Source organism: Pungitius pungitius, chromosome 3 (genome assembly GCF_949316345.1).
Source record: "Pungitius pungitius chromosome 3, fPunPun2.1, whole genome shotgun sequence".
Lineage (NCBI taxonomy): Eukaryota > Metazoa > Chordata > Actinopteri > Perciformes > Gasterosteidae > Pungitius > Pungitius pungitius.
In genome coordinates, this window is record NC_084902.1 from 12,088,735 (window position 1) to 12,108,339 (window position 19,605).

The 19,605-nt window shown below is 42.0% G+C and overlaps 3 protein-coding genes across 4 annotated transcripts; 1 reads left to right on the forward strand and 2 right to left on the reverse strand.

Moving 5' to 3' along the window:
• Positions 1-1,742: 1,742 nt before the first annotated feature.
• slc47a3 (solute carrier family 47 member 3) lies at positions 1,743-6,844 on the forward strand. The gene is made up of 17 exons (XM_037471556.2): positions 1,743-2,375; positions 2,567-2,668; positions 2,759-2,827; positions 2,909-3,057; positions 3,165-3,207; positions 3,305-3,349; positions 3,796-3,893; positions 3,976-4,073; positions 4,576-4,689; positions 4,756-4,823; positions 4,928-5,036; positions 5,148-5,223; positions 5,562-5,631; positions 5,748-5,880; positions 6,043-6,137; positions 6,216-6,258; positions 6,437-6,844. Exons 1-17 carry the CDS (start codon positions 2,256-2,258, stop codon positions 6,667-6,669), a joined length of 1,665 nt encoding a protein of 554 aa, XP_037327453.1. The 5' UTR covers positions 1,743-2,255; the 3' UTR covers positions 6,670-6,844.
• Positions 6,845-6,867: 23 nt separating this feature from the next.
• On the reverse strand, positions 6,868-11,561 carry LOC119217684 (multidrug and toxin extrusion protein 1-like). 2 transcript variants are annotated; one of them, XM_037471538.2, is made up of 17 exons: positions 11,363-11,556; positions 10,902-11,003; positions 10,633-10,733; positions 10,385-10,533; positions 10,016-10,058; positions 9,860-9,904; positions 9,633-9,730; positions 9,433-9,530; positions 9,192-9,305; positions 9,002-9,069; positions 8,743-8,851; positions 8,579-8,654; positions 8,419-8,488; positions 8,136-8,268; positions 7,957-8,051; positions 7,742-7,849; positions 6,868-7,567 (listed from the first exon to the last, which is right to left on the reverse strand). In XM_037471538.2, the coding sequence occupies exons 1-17, from the start codon at positions 11,433-11,435 to the stop codon at positions 7,292-7,294; spliced, it is 1,758 nt and encodes a 585-aa protein (XP_037327435.2). In that variant the 5' UTR covers positions 11,436-11,556; the 3' UTR covers positions 6,868-7,291. The 2 variants fall into 2 exon arrangements, with proteins under 2 accessions (XP_037327435.2, XP_037327427.2); XM_037471530.2 differs by having other exon boundaries at positions 6,869-7,567; positions 10,633-10,701; positions 11,363-11,561.
• Positions 11,562-12,131: 570 nt separating this feature from the next.
• LOC119226726 (multidrug and toxin extrusion protein 1-like) lies at positions 12,132-16,943 on the reverse strand. The gene is made up of 17 exons (XM_037485006.2): positions 16,808-16,943; positions 16,394-16,495; positions 16,139-16,207; positions 15,867-16,015; positions 15,641-15,683; positions 15,470-15,514; positions 15,280-15,377; positions 15,084-15,181; positions 14,869-14,982; positions 14,703-14,770; positions 14,418-14,526; positions 14,258-14,333; positions 14,103-14,172; positions 13,879-14,011; positions 13,656-13,750; positions 13,380-13,466; positions 12,132-13,220 (listed from the first exon to the last, which is right to left on the reverse strand). Exons 1-17 carry the CDS (start codon positions 16,913-16,915, stop codon positions 12,927-12,929), a joined length of 1,758 nt encoding a protein of 585 aa, XP_037340903.2. The 5' UTR covers positions 16,916-16,943; the 3' UTR covers positions 12,132-12,926.
• Positions 16,944-19,605: the final 2,662 nt, after the last annotated feature.

Consider the following 19,605-nt stretch of genomic DNA (forward strand, 5'->3'; position numbering starts at 1 on the left):
TTTTTTTATTGTTTTCATGTCACGGTGGCCACAAAAACGGACAACTGAGTCCGCCAGATGACGTCATGGTGAATCACAGTGGTTTTCATCAGGGGTCAGCCCCGTGTGGAGCGGTCATTTACAGGACAGTACATTTGTGGATGAAGAATCCGACTTGAACTTGTCATCTTGAGAACGTACAAAAACCCATTATACGCATACAAAAGTTATTTTGAAGACCAATTACATTCATTTAAATGGAAGATGCTTATCCAACAGTGACATTGATCTCCCCTTAGCTTATTTCTGAGCCCTCCTGAAATTAGATAATGGGGTTTTAGTCTAGCATTATTAAATTCAGTGGATTCTACTTATTGAGACCACTAAATTTCGCAATTCTAATATAATTAAACCACTCAGGGAGGAGGGATCATAAAACAAAGTTAATCTCAAACCTCTTATTTCTCAAATTAAAAAGAAGACATTTAATCTTTGCACTGTCTAACTTCACAGAGGACTTTATTTTGTTGTATGAAGTGCAATATTAGGTGATTATGTAGGGTCATTTGATGGAACCTGTTCATAATGCCTCTATTAATGCTGACTCTTTATTAACCTTGTAAATTATTATCCGCTATGGTGTAAAAATAATTAATCAGCATATGTGTCCCGCATAAATCCAACAATTCAAATTCTAATAAAACAGTGGATATAAAAGTGTTTTTTAGTGGCATTTTAAATCTATAACCATCCAATAATGACAGTGGACAATGAAGACATTAAGGTATAATCAACATAATGAAAGAATGATCAGTAATTTAGCTTTGATCATGTGTTGCGTGATTTGTTGAACAAAGACTTCGGGGTACACTGCTACACTCTCCACACACATCAGCACGATCAGTTTGCACGTGTTTCAGGGAAATAGCTCCATCTGCTGGTGCGATTCAGCACTTACAACAACGTCGCAGGACTTTCCCTACAGGGGTCATTAAAGGACAACTGATATGTGAATCGCTTTGGGGCTACCAGGTGTCCTGCAACGCATGGGCACATTCACATTTAAAATAGAAAGATAGTAGTTCAATTCAACAGTTACTATACAATATCTAGGAAATGCCTCCAACTGAATTACAGATTCTGAGTATTCAATCAATTATTTACATGATTTAAAAAAAAAGAGTGTTACGCTGTGTTGGGAGGCTTAGTTTGAGCCCACTTTTATGAGTCAAATTATGTCGATTACTGTTTCACCAGGTGTGCACTCACTCAGTGGACATTGGACTGGGCGAAAATGAAAGTTAATATTTCAGCCTCGCCGGGTTAAAGGACGCGAGGAGGCGCGAGCAGCAGGGGGCGTGAAATAAAAACTGCGTCACATTGTTTTCAGCTACTTTCAAGCAATAAACACCAAGTCAAAGACATAAATAGAACCTGTTAGATCCGATCCGTACACTAACTAGCAATTGACAGACTCCGTTTAGATGTATTAATGTGTGGTTTTAAATACATCTTAAAGGGGATATTTGCGTGTATTTGCGTAGCATTATACGATATCTTTTGTTATTTGTTGCTCGCTTTGATACATAAAAAAATAAGCCAAACTAGTATTACTTCTACTACTTTATCATTATTAATTATACAATATCAAGATGAAATATTCGTTGCACTAAATGACACTAATAGCCAGCTATTTGAGCCAATTGGGGTGTCTTTAAAACGTGCTGTTGGGTGTCAAATCCAAGAGCCAATTGCTGTGTAATTGTAAGACACTAGATTGTCTTGTCTATTAGTCTCGTGTTGTGCAATGACGGTTCGATCCAAAAGCACATCTGGTGTGATCGATTTGAATAAAGCTCATCCATGTCATCAAAACGAGCAGCAAAACGAAGAAAAAAAATAGTCTACGGTGCAGATTACTCGCACATTTACACATAAAACGGATTTTAGATGAATCCGAACCCAACTGCAAGTGGCCTACAGATCGGATCGAACAGGATGTAATCGTCCCGGTGTCTTCCTGTGCACTCGGTGATTAGAAGGCGTTTTTTTCCTCCCCCACCGCCCCCGAGCCTCACCCTTCCCTCCACGTGCCTCACCCCGTGTGCCTCACCTGCTGAGCCCGCAGCTTGTGACCGGCGATCATTACGACTCAACGAGCCGCATGGGGAATCTTCGCTTCGGTTGCACAGCCACGACGCAGAGGCCCAGACACCGACGCGCGCGCGCGCACACACGCACACACGCCGGGATCAGAGCCCCGCAGCCGGTGCGCCATGCAGAGCGGCCCTCCGGCCCCGTGCAGCGGGTGCTGTTCCGTCAGGCGGATCCGGGGCTTGGTCCCCGTTGGGTTCAAGACCGAGATAAAAGCCTTGTCTAAACTGGCCGGACCGGTGGTAAGTGGCCTGTTGTTTTTTTTTTTTTGATGCACTCTTAATTGTCCTGTCGTTGGCTGCCCGGATCACTCGATTACTTGTGAAGTTTGTACCAATCAGCACTGCACGGGTCAGGTTGAAGGGCACCACATTTAGGCCCGCACCAATACTTCTAAATGAATCTGTTTATTCACTTTGATTGATCCCATCAGATCATAGCCCAGCTCATGGTGTTTGCTGTGAGTTTTGTCAGTACTGTTTTCTGTGGCCACCTGGGGAGGACGGAGCTGGCAGCGGTGTCTTTGGCCATAGCAGTAAGTCCAGGACGGGAAGGGAAGGGAATGTTCCTCCAGCCGATGAAGCATCCGATCACAAGTCATCAATGTTTTGTGTTACATCCTCAGGTTATTAATGTCACAGGCATATCCATTGGATCAGGTTTGGCTTCGGCGTGTGATACTCTGATTTCACAGGTATGTGCCTTCCACTCTGTTTTTTCATCAGCTAATACAAGGGTAGAATAAATAAGAAGAAATCGCTCTCTCTTATTTTAGACCTTTGGGGGCAATAACCTGATGAGAGTTGGGGTCATTCTGCAACGGGCGATCCTCATCCAGCTACTGGCGTGTTTTCCCTGTTGGGCGATCCTGGTTAACACCGAGCCCATTCTGCTGGCTGTCAGACAGGAGCCGCAGGTGGCAAGGTGAGCTGTGCCACAACTGTGTCTTCTGGTGCTTTATGGATTTATTGGATATATGGATGGTTTGTTTAAAAAGTGTGTGTTTGTGATTGTTAAAAATCTTATTTTAGGTTGTCTCAGATGTATGTGAATATCTTCATGCCGGCACTTCCTGTAAGTATTTGAAAATATGAGTAAGTAATTCTTAGAAAGGAAAAAACAAATGGACACATTTAACATTGTTCTTCGTTTCCTTTGTTGTCTGGTTTAGGCCACATTCATGTATTCATTAGAAACAAGATATCTGCAAAACCAGGTACGGCTCTTTTATCGTTCGACATGAACTTCCTGAAGAGCTGAAATAGCGGCAGTGTAGATTTGAGATTGAACATAAGTGCCATCAACAATTCAGTCTTCACAAACTGATGTGATTGTAAGCACAAACCTCCGTTTGGACCAAATGTTTTGCATGATTTGGATTTGGCATTTGCAAAGATCACAGTTTGCAGAACACAAGCACATCTTTCCTGTCGAGGTGCTGAGTCCAAAAACAGTACGGTGCATTCTGCACCCGAAGGACTCAACGACAATGAATGGCACCTTTTCCTTTTTTTTATATATTTTTCACTTACATCTACTAAAGGTTTAACAGGTAAAGATGTATCAAGTAAAGATGTATCTAGATCCTCTCTCTGTTACTCTGTTGATCCCCTACTTGCTTGTGTATAATACTTAATAATATATGTGGCTTTCTTGTTTTAGGGCATCATATGGCCGCAGGTTATCACAGGCGTTGTGGTCAACCTTCTTAACGCTCTCATCAACTACGTCTTCCTTTACGTGTTGCATCTGGGAGTAGCGTGCGTATCATAGCATGTTGCTACTTTCAGTATACATCTATTGTTTGCATCACATACCAAATGCCATTTTTTTTTTTTACAGAGGTTCTGCTGTTGCCAACACCATTTCCCAGTTCGCCATGGTTATCGTCCTCTATTCTTATATAATGTGGAAAGGCCTTCACAAGGCCACCTGGGGAGGTGAGCCGTACATTTGCATAGATGGACAGTGAGCCTGCATTAACTTCTAGACTCAGACTCTTTCTTTCACGCTGGTGTTAATAAGTTATTGCAGAGATGATGAAAGCTATGAGGAGCTCTGCTTGTATTGAATATAATTGGGTGATTTGTAATGCTGCTTCCACAGTACTTTGATCTTCACAGACAAACTATTAGTCATTCAAGGCCGCGTGTGTCTGTATTACAATGCAGTGAACGTTTTGTGCGGCAAAGATCGTTAACTCACAGAGGAACGTTTTCCATACCCTTCCTTCCACAGCAATATAATGCAACTTTCACATTCAAAAAGCTGCTGTTTTGGTAGATTTCAAATCATGAGCCCAATCTGCGTATACCTTCCCAGCACAGGTTCCTGGAGTGGATACAAATCCGAGTGTGGAGACAAGTCCCCGATCTGATCGAACCTATATGTCATACGTGGGAGGGACATAATGACTCATTGCTTCATTATTTGACCATGCAGGCTGGTCTAAAGAGTGCCTGCAGGACTGGGGCTCGTACATCCACTTGGCCATCCCTAGCATGCTCATGGTGTGCGTTGAGTGGTGGACGTATGAGATTGGAGGCTTTCTGGCAGGTAAAGTCCACTTTGTTGTTAAAAGCGTTTCTGGTGTGACATCTAAGTGGCGTTTGTTTTCGACAGGTCTGATAAGTGAGGTGGAGCTTGGCGCTCAATCGGTTGTATATGGACTTGCTAATGTTGCATACATGGTAATCTTTTAGCTTCCAAAAATTTCTATCCATCAAATTGTTGTCCCCCCCCTATTGGGACCTCCTGTGTACCAGCATGTTGATATTGCTGTTTGTGCTCGTAGTTCCCAATGGGTTTCAGCATAGCAGGCAATGTTAGAGTTGGAAATGCCTTGGGAGCTGGAGACACAGAGCAGGCCAAGCTGTCGGCTAAACTTACCATGTTCTGTGCAGGTATGTATTTGAATCATGAAATAATCCTAATTTAAATCCAGAAACTAAGTAACACCTTTTGCATGATGCAACCTGTAGAAAATGAAGTCTGTCACTTTTTTTTCTCCACAGTGTCTGTCTCTATATGTTTGTCCATTCTCATGGGGAGCTTGAAGGACCATATCTCTTATGTCTTTACTTATGACAAGTGAGTATATCTTTACCTTGTGTTTTTCAAACAGCAACCATATTCGCTACCTTTCGGTGGGGGAGAGAGAGAGACTGTAAACATCGACAGAGATGGTGTTACGCCTGTGAGAGACAATCTGTTCTTAAAGCCACCTTTCTCCACGTGCATTACAGTGAACTTTGCCTACTCATTTCCTAGTTAATGTTTAAAAGAATGTTGCGCTCAGCATCACTGTTATTGCTGTGCAATATACTGAATCCTCATTGATCAAAGACACACAAATCGTATGTTGTTGTTGTTGTTTTTATAACCTCTCTTAGTGTCAAACTGTTGATTTTGAATGTCTTTACTATCAGAAAAATACGGGAAAGGGTTGCCGATGTCATGGTTTTATATGCACCTTTCATTCTCCTGGATGCAATATCAGTAAGTATCACTGAATGTTCCATTCAAACCACATTTAATGTGCTGTTGGGTGTCAAACATAATATTTTTTGCAAAATCCATATCTAACCATCTCTTGACTGTGTTTGTGTGACTAGGCGGCCGCGGGAGGCATCATAAGAGGAGCTGGTAAACAAAGGGTTGGGGCTATTGTCAACATTTTGGGTTATTATGGTGTTGGTTTTCCCATTGGAGTGCCACTCATGTTTGCTGCCAAAATGGGAATCACGGGTAAGATTTACTGCACATTCTCTTGCCTTGAGCAGTTTGATTTTTGCCACATTTATTGTCGTTTAATGTTTTATTTTGGGACGAGATCTGACAGCATCGCATGCTATACTTACAGCCAAAGATGTAAAAGTCTTTTTTTTTTTTTTTTTTTTCTTCTCTCAGGTCTGTGGACCGGCATGTTTATCTGTGGGTTTCTGCAGTCTACATTCTTCATTCTCTACCTAGTAAGAATGAACTGGATGAAAGCAGCAATTGAGGTTGGTATTCAGAGGTACATTTTCCCATTCTAAATGGCCTAATTCTACTTCTTTATGAAAACGTACATTTTCTTCCAGGCTCAAATCAGAGCGGGAGTGTGTGAGAGCTTAAGAGGCCCAAGTAAGTCAAATATTTTATACTGAAAAAATGAAATACAATACCTTTTAAAGCAGGAAGAATTATGAAGTTTCCCCCAGGCCAGCATTGTGTGTGAGAGAATGTGTTTATGTATACAGTACCAGTCAGATTGGACACACTTCCTCAGAGAAAAAATATATGTGTGTGTGTATGCATCCAGGTCCCCAACCAGATGTTCCAGAGATCCCGCCGGAGAAAACGTGGAACCCACCAGGACAAACGGACCACGTGGACCTGATTGACACTGCGGTGAAAGCAGCAGACACAGTGGAGCAGAAGGAGTTCTCTCACAGGACTCTGGTTCTGCGTAGAGGCCTGACTCTTGCTCTCATGATGGCCATCCTGGCTGCTGGAATCATTCTTAACCTGCTGATCATAAACTTGTTTACATGAACACTAGCCAAATCTATTGTGTTGAGTGAGCCACTAGTGCACAATGTGATACAGAGGCACAAAGCCGGGCATGAATGCGATTAGTGTACAATCAATGAATTACTGTCAAACCAATAAGTCACAAGATTTTGCTGTATTTATATCACAACGACAATCTGTCAATGATAATGAGTCAAACTTAAGACAGTTTGACAACCTTTGTATTTAATGCATTAAAAAAAATACATTGTGGCTATCTTGAATTTTTAAAGCGACATACATATATTCACATATATTTCCTGTTTTTAATTTCAAAACTTGTTAGACATTAGCTCGTGTTGGCTTTGTGATTTAACAGGCTTTTTGCAGCTGACAACATTTTAGTGCATGACTTTTTTTTAGTTTTATTTAAATGTGATAACAGATTTTCGCTTAACTGGCTTTTGCAAACAAACCTCAAAATGAGTCGTACACTGCTACACTTTACGGTGTAAGACTTGTCCCTGTAAAAGTATTTTGTTGCAGTAAATACGTCTGGTGTCCTCAAGACGGCAAACCGCTTCAACTTCAAATATGGTAAATATCAGGCAAATTTTGCTTTGCAGTGCTCACTTTAAACAGCTGGCATTGTGCCCTTTTTCTCTTAATTTGGGACCGTTGCCGTGGAGAGAATTTGATGAGGAGTATGTGTTGCGTTAATCCAGTCCAAAGTAAAGTTGTTCTGTGGCAGGGGCACGAGGAAGTGCACAGTGGCTCCCACCGCCAGAAGCCCCACTGCTGCCAACGCGGTGAGGCCCCTCCGGAGGATGAGCTGAGCAGTGGAGAGGCGGCCGCCCTTCAGCTGGACCACCTGACCACACTGTGCGTCTGTGTCCCCGTCATAGCACTCGGTGCCCATGGACGTGTGGTCTTCCACTGACTACGGGGACATACATTGTCCATTACTTCATTTCGTTAAGACACCCTGAAGGCAAACAATGTCAAAGGATAGAACAAAAACTTGACCACAACTATCAATGCCAATTCAGAAGATGAAATAAGCTATACAGGTATTTCAAGATGTTGTCAATGTTAAGTTTGGCCGGCTACTTGCGTTCACAAGGCTCTCTCTCCGGTCAACAGCGTTGTTACCCTGAGCGTCTGACATTGCAGCTGTGCTTAACAATGTCATGGGAGGGGTTTTTTGTGCTCGTTTTAAAGCCTGCAAACAAATACAAACAAAACTGAACCAGCGTCGAACTTCTCAGATCCTTACATGAAACAAAAAGCTCTTGAAAAGTCCAGATGCCGAAGCCCCGCTGAGCATACCTCCTCTGTTATTTCCTCCCAGTTCAGCTTGGAGATGATAGTGATGTAAAAGGAGCAAAGTAAAACGACTCCAACGAGCAGTCCCAGCCAAAACCCTGCAATTATTCAGTTTAGTGCAAAGCGACTTTTCCCCCGAAACCCCCCCCCCCCAAGAAAAACATGTCACTTAATACAATTACCTAAAATTCTCAGTTTTGTAACAAACGTTAAGGTAACACTCAGTGGGAGTCCTATGCAGTAGAATCCAATAAAATTGCCCACAGCTGGTATCTTCTGTTTGCCCGTGCCCAAGAAGATGCCTGAGCACACACACTGGGATGTAAACAGGTAGATTATTCTGCAGTCTCCCTCCATTGGCCACTATTTACGGACTCCTGTCTAGTTAAACATTTTTTTATATATTTATAAATTTGGCTCATTCGACATATTTGCAGTACTTACAAGACAGACTGTTATACTCACCATAAACGCATCAAAGAACTGAAGGAAACAGTATGCATTCATCAAGTATGAAACCAGACCTATGATCTTCCTGAAATAAGGTTTTATAATTAACATCTATTTTTCCAGGCCCATCTTTGGATCAGAGTAACTGAAAGAAAGTACAGATGCAGAGACTTACTCATCAGAGGTAAATATAAAGCCAATAATTGATTTAGTAGAGCCAAGCAGAAGACCTTCAATAACTGCAATGATGCCTAGTAAAAGGGGAAAGTAAAGAAATGAAACATTAGATGCTGAGTTTAACAATATACGCCACATCAACAGAACCTGTTTGGAACTGACCTGCCAGAGCAAAGGACATCTTGCAGGTGAGGATGGCCCTGTCTGTGTTTCCTGCACCGAGAGCGTTACCCACACGGGCGCATGCTGCAGCTTGAATACCAAGAGGGAACTGTGGATTCATCATTTCTTAGTAAAAGTATGACAATGAGTCAACTCTAGAAAGCGTTTCAGAAGTAAACGGACACAAGGTGAAAAAAACGTGACTTTAATATGCATAGAGAAGTTCTAACGGGCAAATACATTGCTCTGTTATTAGTACCATGTAGGTTATGAAAGCCACCATTATCACAGCATGTTGGGCTGCCAGTTCATTTTCACTCAGCATTCCTAATCAACAGGGACAAAGCAGAAGGTCATGACAAAACGTTCTGTTTTACCTATGTTCAAAACATATATGAGACATTTGTATATATATATATATATATATATATATATATAACATGGATTACCTGCAAAGAAGCCGCCTAACTCATAAACCCACCACTCAAAGCACTTCATTAATGTACTGGGAAAAGCCAGTTTCATGTAGGAGCCCCACTCCTGCAGGGATTCTGCAGACCAGCCTGCAGAGGGAGAGAGAACCTCATGTAGAACCGCAAGAAGATAAGATAAGAAAAATATCGGAAGATGAAGCTTTCTGTGATATTATAGAGCCGCCACGAGTATCTGCTAAATATAACTGTCTCTCACCTCCCCATGTTTTTACGTGGAGCTTCTTCCACCAAATGTATGCGAACAGAAAAGTGCAGATGTAAATCTGAGACAGAGTATTGGCTGCTGCTGACCCGCTGTAAGACATGGACACGGACAAGTTGGTGTCAGTGTGTGTGTGTGTGTGTGTGCGTGTGTGGGATTCACTCGGATTCAAACAGGTGAATGAGTGCACCTACCTAACACCCAGATCCAGCCAGTAAAGAAAGGTGTAGTTTGTCACGACATTTGCTATGTTTGCCACGGCAGCAGCATACATTTGTGGCAGTATTATACCCTGAGTGCACAAACACCAGATCATTACCGCCACTTATTACGTTAGACTGAATATGATTTAGAACATATACTAAAATAAGAGGATACCGATGACCAACACAGAGAAGTGGACATTAAGAAAGTAATGTACCTGGTTTTGCAGGTAAGACACCTGCAGATGCTGTAGAAACATTGCCTACAAAGAAGGGGATTTACATTTTTATCAGCTTATTGAAATACTGCAAACCAAAAATAGAAAACAATGTTTGCATTGTTGCTTGAAGGTGAAAAAGAAAGTAGGGCTCACTGGTACGGCAGGGAGGAAGGCTGTAATATACAGCTGGGCTATTCTGAAATCAAGACAAAGAACCACTTTCTCCACTTAAGATAATGTACAATATTCATTCTGTTTAATCTACTTCCACTGCCATTTAGCAGCAGACAATTTCTCATATCTTTAATGTAACCACTAAAACAAATTATTCTGACCAAGATTGTCAAAATTCATGCGCAAAATGGATAAAATACTGAAACGCAATGAGAGCAACTAATTAAATATGTGGAGGACTGAATTTGATTTATTTTTATTAACGTTGCGTCTCAATGTCCCAAACTCAAGCACACTCACACATCTTGTAGTGATAGCAATAGCATCAGTACATGTTTGCTGCTTTACCTGGCCACCTCGGGGTTCTGGCCCAGGCATAACAGGATGGCCTGGGCATTGAGGAGCAGGCCCCAGCAGGGCAGACAGAACAACAGCAGGATGATGATGCCCCGTTGAAGGATCACTCCCACCCGCAGCAGGTTCTTCCCACCGAACGTCTGCACGCAACATAATTCACAATTTAGAAAGGTGGACTGTAATTAACAAGAAGGGACAATAAACAATTTGATTCATCAAGTCAAAAGTCCTCTCCGAACCTGAGACACCAAAGTATCGCATGCCAGTCCCAGACCATATCCAGTTGCTGCAGTGGTCACATTAATGGTCTGGAAGGAATATGAAACAAACCTGAAAGAGTCTGACGCAAACACTGATATGATCACTATTCATACGATTTTACCAGTAAATATTCAAGCATGTCAGAAGAAATTTAAATCTTGAGAAGTTGAGTTTATAGCTTCAGTATTTCATTTTCTTTTATTCAATTACACTTCCACCGCTGCGCAGCATGAAGAGGACCACTTACAGCAGAAGCTAATCCATAGCCAGCCATCACTTCGTTTCCCAGACGCCCGCAGAACATGGTGACCACAAAGGGGAGCAGGTAATTGAGGATTCGAGAGAGCAGCTATGAAAAGACAAGCATCAACAATGAGGCAGCTGTTGCAGTCACCAGATGACACGTTGTAGATGACCAGAAACGCATGTCCCAATTAATTGGCATGACTCTCTGCATTTACAAAGAGAGTCGGTGACACTGGCATCACTGCCTTCCAAAAGCTGTGTTGGGTCTATTGATTTCTAAAAAGCCTACTCTGAAGTCCCAGAGACGGGAGTCGGTTAACCTGACATCGTCACCTTTCCGTTGTCAGAATATAACTCCCATCAATCATCTGCTGAATAAATCAGGCCGTCAGCAAGGACAACCTCAGGTCCACACAATCCCTAAGAGACGGGGGAAGGTATGTGAACAGAATCCAACCTTACCAGAGGGCCTGTCATCCTCAGGATGTGGTACATTTCCTCTCTGTGGGCCAACGGAACTCTGCGGCGCAGCCATTTGCAGCAGGAGACCTTGTCACTGGACCCCTCCATGTCTGCAGCACAAAATGCTAAAGCAGATCCTTCGTCTCGGGACGTCCGTCTTTTACTTCACGGTCTTGGAAGTAATGTGGGAAAGGATGGAAATATTTACCCAGCTGCCCTGGAATGAAGCCAACGACAGCTGAAACAATGCAGATTGTGCAAAACAAGGAGGGGGGAAAAAAAAGTCAATCACAACATAGACAAAAAATGGATGCCTAAAAAAACAGTGAATGCTGTGATCTTGAGTGGTGTGCAATTTAAAAAAGAATAACCTATGAATCAGGTTAATGATACATTGATCAGGGATTTCTATCACTCCAAAGACAACTTTTTTTTTTAAATGGGCCACCTGACTCTAATGGAGGATATAAAAATGAATCTTTTTCACATATTCAACCTGTTATATAATATATATATTATATAATATAATAATTCTGTTAAATAATAACAGAAATAGGGCTTGGGTTTAGTAACTGATGTCAGTTTCACTACAATATATGTAATGCATCGATCAAAACCAATGCTCAAGGAAACACCTCAAACGAAACACTCATGGAAACATGAGCTTTCAGACTGTGTATTGATGGATGTATTTAGTATTGAAGAAACAGGACCCATTGGAAAAGTATCCATTAACATATAGTAAACCCATCCTTGTATGAATTTGAGTGACAAGTGTTAATTTATTTATTGTTGAAGCAACAAAGTCGGTTTGGCAATTACATGGAGAGGAATCAGAAATGTATCCAGTAACAAAGGCAAACAAGCGTGAATGAAACAGGCTTGATTTAAGTGTAGAACTGGAGGAAAAGTTGAAGCATGAGAGGAGTGGATGTGCTGGGCAGGTCATATGTTTGGAACAGGAGAAAAAGTCAGAGGGCACCTGGTGGACAACAAGAGAATGAATCCTTGTAAAGATACTGGAAGGTGGCTGAAGGGAGGGACTGACAGGAAGGAAACGTTTCTATCATTTGTTTGATTAGCATGTATGTGTTTGTGGCGTGACTAATAATCTGCATTAAACTTAACGTGTATGATTATCAATGTAGTAAAGTGAGTGTGTATTTTGTGTGGTGTGTAAAAATAATACACGTCGTGTAGTGTGTGAGGAACACTTTTCTTCCACACTTGATCCAGAGGGCTGCTAAAGTCTACCCTGTCTACATTGCACACAGTTATTTACAGCCACCGTAAGTAGCATACAAGCATCGAACGTGTCAATGTCAACATCGACATGCTAGATAAGAAAAGACGCACTGTTTAAGTTCTTATTCAACAAAATAGAACATCTACACATATCTTGATTGATTTTACCATCAGATGAGGGTTGAACTCAAATGTAGTAAAACTGCATCTCAGTTTTGAAATGAAATGACTCGCTTAAAAAATGGAATCATCAATGATCAAATAAAGAACGTAATTTGAAACAGGATCATGGGCTTCAGGTACATTGAACACCGACAACTTAATGATCAAGGATCAGTTCAGTGGAAAGAATTGGATGAGGAGTGTATGTCGTGTTGATCCAGTCCAAAGTAAAGTTGGCCTCTGAAGCCTCGGTCTCAGGCAGGGGCACGAGGAAGTGCACAGTGGCTCCCACCGCCAGAAGCCCCACTGCTGCCAACGCGGTGAGGCCCCTCCGGAGGATGAGCTGTGTAGTAGAGAGACGGCCGCCCTTCAGCGGGACCACCTGACCACACCGGGCGTCTGGGTCCCCGTTGCGTCCCTCCGTGCCCCCGAATAAGTCGCCTTCCCCTGACTTGAAGAAAAAAAGCATCACATGTTAGTCGATTTTGTTGAGTGACACGGAGGACTAGTGCAGCGGAAAAGTCATGATTGGTTTCTCGGTCTCAGGAATCCAATGTAAAATATTACGCATTAAACAAATGAGAAGTGTTAAGAATAAAACGCCACTTACGTTCCCCTTCCTTGCTGTCCGGTCATCTGACAGGTCAGCTGGGCTTAATAATGTCACGTGTGTCTTTTTCTGAGCCCGTTTTACAGCCTGCAAGCAAGCAAAAACAAGATCCCAACTGACTGTATGTTCTTATTGATACACCAAACAAATAGCTAAAGGAATTTGCCCAATTTTCCTGAGAAGCCGATGCCATAGAAATTAATCAGATTCTGCCAGCAATATAAAAAAAGCAGCTTTAGGTCCTGCATGATCCTGATTGATTGGCCAGCAGCATACCTCTTCAGTCATTTTCATCCAGTCAAGCTTGAAGATGACAGTGATGTAGAAGGTGGACTGCAAGACAACACAAATCAGCAAACCCAGCCAAAAACCTGCAGAAGAAAAGACAAATCAGTCCGTCACGGACACAGCTGGCCTCCCGCACAAGAACTCGGATCATCCTGTGAAGTCATTCATCTGTTTCACATGTCTGTGAAAGTAACAAAATATGGTCAATTACCCAAAATTCTCAGTTTGGCAACAAACGTTAAAACTACGCTCATCGTAAGTCCTATGCAGTAGTATCCAATAAAATTGGCCACGGCTGGTATCTTCTGTTTCCCCGTTCCCAAGAAGATGCCCGTGCACACACACTGCAATGAGAAAAAATGTTTTTTTTTTTTTTTTTTACATATATGTTTTGATTTTGGCTTTGGAAGGTATTTTGCTTGCTGATAGACTCACCACAAGACCATCAAAGAATTGTAGGAAACAGTAAGCGTTCATTAAATGGGAGACGAGACCAATAATCTTCCTGAAAGGACAATCAAGATTGTGTCTTCGTGTGGAGCCTTTCATTTCTGCGACAACTTTAACGTTCAATTATTGAAATGACTTACTCGTCAGAGGTGAAGAGGTAGCCAATCACTGTTTTAGTGGAGCCAAGCAGAAGACCTTCAACAACTGCAAAGATACCTAGAAAAAGAATGTACAGAAATAAAACATGAGTTGCTGATTTATTAATAAATGCAATATCCACAGAACCGGTTTGGAACTGACCTGCCAGAGCAAAGGACATCTTGCAGGTGAGGATGGCCCTGTCTGTGTCTCCTGCACCGAGAGCGTTACCCACACGGGCGCATGCTGCAGCTTGAATACCAAGAGGGAACTGTGGATTCATCATTTTACACACAAAAAAAACATTCATGAAGGCGAAAGAATGAACACGGATTTACAAAAGAGCCTGCTCGTAATAAGGGTTCAGACATTAATCAGTTTTTTAGCTTAAATCTATCTGACTTGTAAGAATATTGAGAATATCCCACAATGACTTATTGTTAGTACCATGTAGGTTATGAAAGCCACCATTATCACAACATGTTGGGCGGCCAGCTCGTCTTCACTCAGCATTCCTTATCGTCACAGACCGAGAAGAAGTGTTGTGATTAAATCAATGACTTGATGAACATCACTTGAAAAACATAGTTTGGTATGAAAATATCAGAATTACCTGCAAAGAATCCCCCAAACTCATAAACCCACCACTCAAAACACGTCATTAATGTACTGGGAAAAGCCAGTTTCATGTAGGAGCCCCACTCCTGCAGTGATTCCCTGGACCAGCCTGCAGAGGGAGAGAGAACCTCATGTAGACTAAAAAAAGAGGGAGGCGGAAGAGAGAGATGCATAAAAGCACAGGGGAACCATTAATGGGAAATCTCTCACCTCCCCATGTTTTTACGTGGAGCTTCTTCCACCAAATGTATGCGAACAGAAAAGTGCAGATGTAAATCTGAGACAGAGTATTGGCTGCTGCTGACCCGCTGTAAGACATGGACACGGACAAGTTGGTATCAGTGTGTGTGTATGTGTGTGTGTGTGGGATTTACTCGGATTCAAACAGGTGAATGAGTGCACCTACCTAACACCCAGATCCAGCCAGTAAAGAAAGATGTAGTTTGTCACGACATTTGCTATGTTTGCCACGGCAGCAGCATACATTTGTGGCAGTATTATACCCTGAGTGCACAGAGTACCACTTATTACATTAATTAAGATGACATGCTTTTGATCCCTTGAATAAAAGTATTGGGTACAGGATATTAGAGCACCTGGTTCTGCAGATATGACACCTGAAGCTGATGGAGAAACATGGCCTAAAAGACATACAAATAGATTGAAGAAAAAAACACCTTTGAGACAAAGTGGTTTTTCCAAATTCAAATATTTCACTGAAAATGTTTAAATTTGCTTAAAAGGGCAGAAGAAAAGTCACAACTCACTGGTACGGCAGGTAAGAAGGCTGTAATGTACAGCTGGGCTATTCTGAAATCAAAAGGATATAGTCGGATCCAATAAATTTATTATTTTATAGTATACACAGCTAAATGTTGTTGTATGTCCACCGCCTGTATTAATCACTAGAAAGTTTGTCCTTTCAGGAAAAACAGTGTGAATATATCAACTTGTATCTGCAGACACGCTGAGCTTTTGCAAACTGTTAGTTACCTGGCCACCTTGGGGTTCTGGCCCAGGCATAACAGGATGGCCTGGGCATTGAGGAGCAGGCCCCAGCAGGGCAGACAGAACAACAGCAGGATGATGGTGCCCCGTTGAAGGATCACTCCCACCCGCAGCAGGTTCTTCCCACCGAACGTCTGCACGCAAACAGCACAGTGTTCAGCGTTTGTCGTTGCACAACAGGGTGTCATGAGTGAACCGGGGGGACCCCGAGGTCCGGAAATTTAAGGGCGGAGGGCCAAAAAAGGCACCGGGCAAACCTGAGACACCAAAGTATCGCATGCTAGTCCCAGACCACATCCCGTCGCCGCAGTGGTGATGTTAAGGGTCTGGAAGGAATATGAAACAAACCTGAAGCACTGTGATGAAACCAATATTTCTATCTCTAATCACCTGGTTTGTGAGACAGTATTAAAATCTTCAGTATTTCATTTAATTAAATCACATTTCTTCATTTCTTTCTTCCCCGTTTGCCGGCCTGTACGGGTCTACGCAGCATGAGGAGGACCACTTACAGCAGACGCTAATCCATAGCCAGCCATCACTTCGTTTCCCAGACGCCCGCAGAACATGGTGACCACAAAGGGGAGCAGGTAATTGAGGATTCGAGAGAGCAGCTATGAAAAGACAAGAATCAACAATGAGGCAGCTGTTGCAGTCACCCGATGACACGTTGTAGATGACCAGAAACGCATGTCCCAATTAATTGGCATGACTCTCCTTGCAAATGATCGATCGCAGGTTGCAGCCGCTGAGGGGAACTAGGCAGGCGCTACGCCCAGTGACGGTCGTGTGTGTAAATATCAGACGCAAGTTTATTTTTTCTTGACATTTCCAACCAAACACTCAATCTTCGGTTGAATAAAACAGGTTTTCACACAAGATCCCTAAGAGACAGAGGAAGGTATGTAAATAGCATCCAACCTTACCAGAGGGCCTGTCATCCTCAGGATGTGGTACATTTCCTCTCTGTGGGCCAACGGAACTCTGCGGCGCAGCCATTTGCAGCAGAAGAGCTTGTCACTGGACCCCTCCATGTCTGCAGGACCAGGTACCAATGCAGGTTTCTCCTCTGCAGCGTTGGACCCTTCTGTCATTTACTTCTTTGGTGATCTCCAGGGACAGAATTCTCCACTGCTGTGCAAAGTATTTCTTAAACAGTAACTTATTAATTTACTCAATGTTCGTTTTACATATTGCAATTCAGGCTAGACAAAAAACAATACATCTTAATTTGTTCTGGTAACATAGCCTAAATACGAAGTACATTCCATGAGTCACTGTGTAACAATGTGTATTAAGTAGAACCAAAGATGCACAAAAATGACATTTGCAATTTATTTTAAATGTGGTTAAAATGTAATTTTGCACCTCACTGCGTTCACTGAGTGAATGATTATATGGTCAAGATGGCATTGTGGGAAGCATATAAAATAACCTGCCTCCGTTCTACCTCTGTGCTGTCAGATAGGATATGCAAACAGACAGAAGAAGTGAAGTCATGATTGTCATGATCATCTCTTGCATATTAATGACCGGGATACGTTTCCTTTGAAGAAGGGAGATCAGTCTCCATCAATTCAGGTCGACATGTTCATGAAAGTGTTTATGGATATGAAACATTGACACCATGACATGGTTCTCTGTCCTACTTGGAGCAGCAAAGGTAAACCAGTCAGCGTGTTGGAGAATGAGATACAGCCCTGTGCTGCTATCTGCCAGAGAACCATTTAACTGTCTTTAGCCCGGAGACAAAGATAGAAAACACATCTTTTCACTTGAGGCAAAGCTTGTGTATAAATGTGTGTAACAATAAGATAAGATTACACACTCAGATGTTGTGTGATTTAGAGTATTTTATGGCCTGCCTCTTAAGGACCAAGTAAGATTATTGCACTGGGCTCCAAGGGATTTTGTTTTGGTAGAATTCTGTGTTGGAAAAACTGCAATAATGTTCCACTTGTTTATTTTTGCCCAGAGCCCCCCTCTGTTTTAGCATGTTTATCTTCCAACTATATATTCCTGCTCCGAAGAAGAAGATCTATGAGTAGACTTGGCACATGACTTGTGTGAGTGTCAACTCTGTCTCCTGTTTGCAAACATTAGATATCCGGTTTCATTCTGCCAACCTCACAGACAGGGAAGGGATGAGGTGCTGCATCCGTGGGGTGCATTCATCATTTCTATTGGAGGTAGCAGAAGTTTAATACACATCGGAAATCTGACTTAAAGATGAAGCATTCAACCTGGTGTAAAAACATTGACTTCAGATATTCACACATTATCAAATCAAGTTAGGAATCACAAATAAGTATTCTTATGTGCTCCTTCTGGGAAACACTTTAGCATTTGGGGAGAGATTTTTATCAAGCTGTTTCACCACCGCACACAATTATTTTAATTTCCTTTGAGCTTTGCATCGCAAAAGAATGATAAGCTGTAGTTAGTGTGCATTATGCTATCTGTTTATGTAAAAGCTTACACATCATACAGTAATGTACACAGGTAACATCAAAACGGCCTACAGCAACAATCCTGCAAATGGATTCATATTAAACCATCATTCTTAAGGTGACTGTGATGCACCAGGAAAAAAGCAGGGAAGAAGTAGACCAGACTCGCTGGTAGTAATGGATGCAAGCAATGATGAGTTCAAGGACAGTCGTGCGTAACAAGACCCTGTTCCTTTCACAGGTTCCCTGGGAGGGAGGCTAGCACACAAAGGGTGTGTTTTTAATGTTTTATTATGTTTGCATAGTCACAGGCTGTGTCCTCCTGCATACCTCTCGCGCCTTCCTCACTACTGGCATTTTATCCAGCATGAAAGATACACAAGGGTTGGGTGAGCAATACTGAATGAAATAATCAATAGGTGCGGCTTGTTTACAATAACAACTCCAAAGGGAACCTTTAAGGATGCCAAGGACATTCGGCTATTGTCTGAGTGTGAGTTTTGATTGAGCTTGTGCTGTGCACCGTTTTTGTTTATCCCTGATTATGTTTGTCCCATTCACGGACAAACAGCAATTAGTGAGCTTGGCTGTACTGTATGTTAAATCTGTCTTGTCTTTGTTGATGTGCTAATTGTGTATTATATTGGAAGGATGCATCATTACTAAATCCCAAGAGCAGTTTTTTTGTAAATAACTATGACAAATATTTTTAGAATCTTATTTTAGAAAGTGTTTTATTGATATAAACTAGCAAGTCTTCTGATCAGCTTCTCATGAGTTCCATTCAAAGGACTGTGTCTGTGCTCATTGGCATCGTGCATCGTAATGTATATGAACACATGGTGCACTATAATAGGAGAGGCAATGAACAAATTGCTGACCTCTGCACTGGGCCACATTCTGTCCATTTCACAATGCTGATGGAGTCACCTGACCCAACTGCAGACAGGAGAAAGTAATTTATGTTAAAAGTTAGATGTCCATGAGACGACCCCTTTGCTCATTGCTAAGCAAAGTTACACAGTCTAAAACAAAAGATGATATATAAACTCTACCTGCTCCTTTCAAGGTTAAACATTAGAGTTAGAGAGTCCAGAGTTTATAGAAATGCCTTGGTTTAACATTACTTGAGTTACATCACCTCATTTTCATCTGGATTCGTACATGAACAACTGTGTACACAGCTGCAGTGCTTGCAGTTTGCTGGTGAATGAGAAAATCAAGATGCAAATATCTCTTTTTCACATCTTCCATGACATGAATGAAAGTGGCGA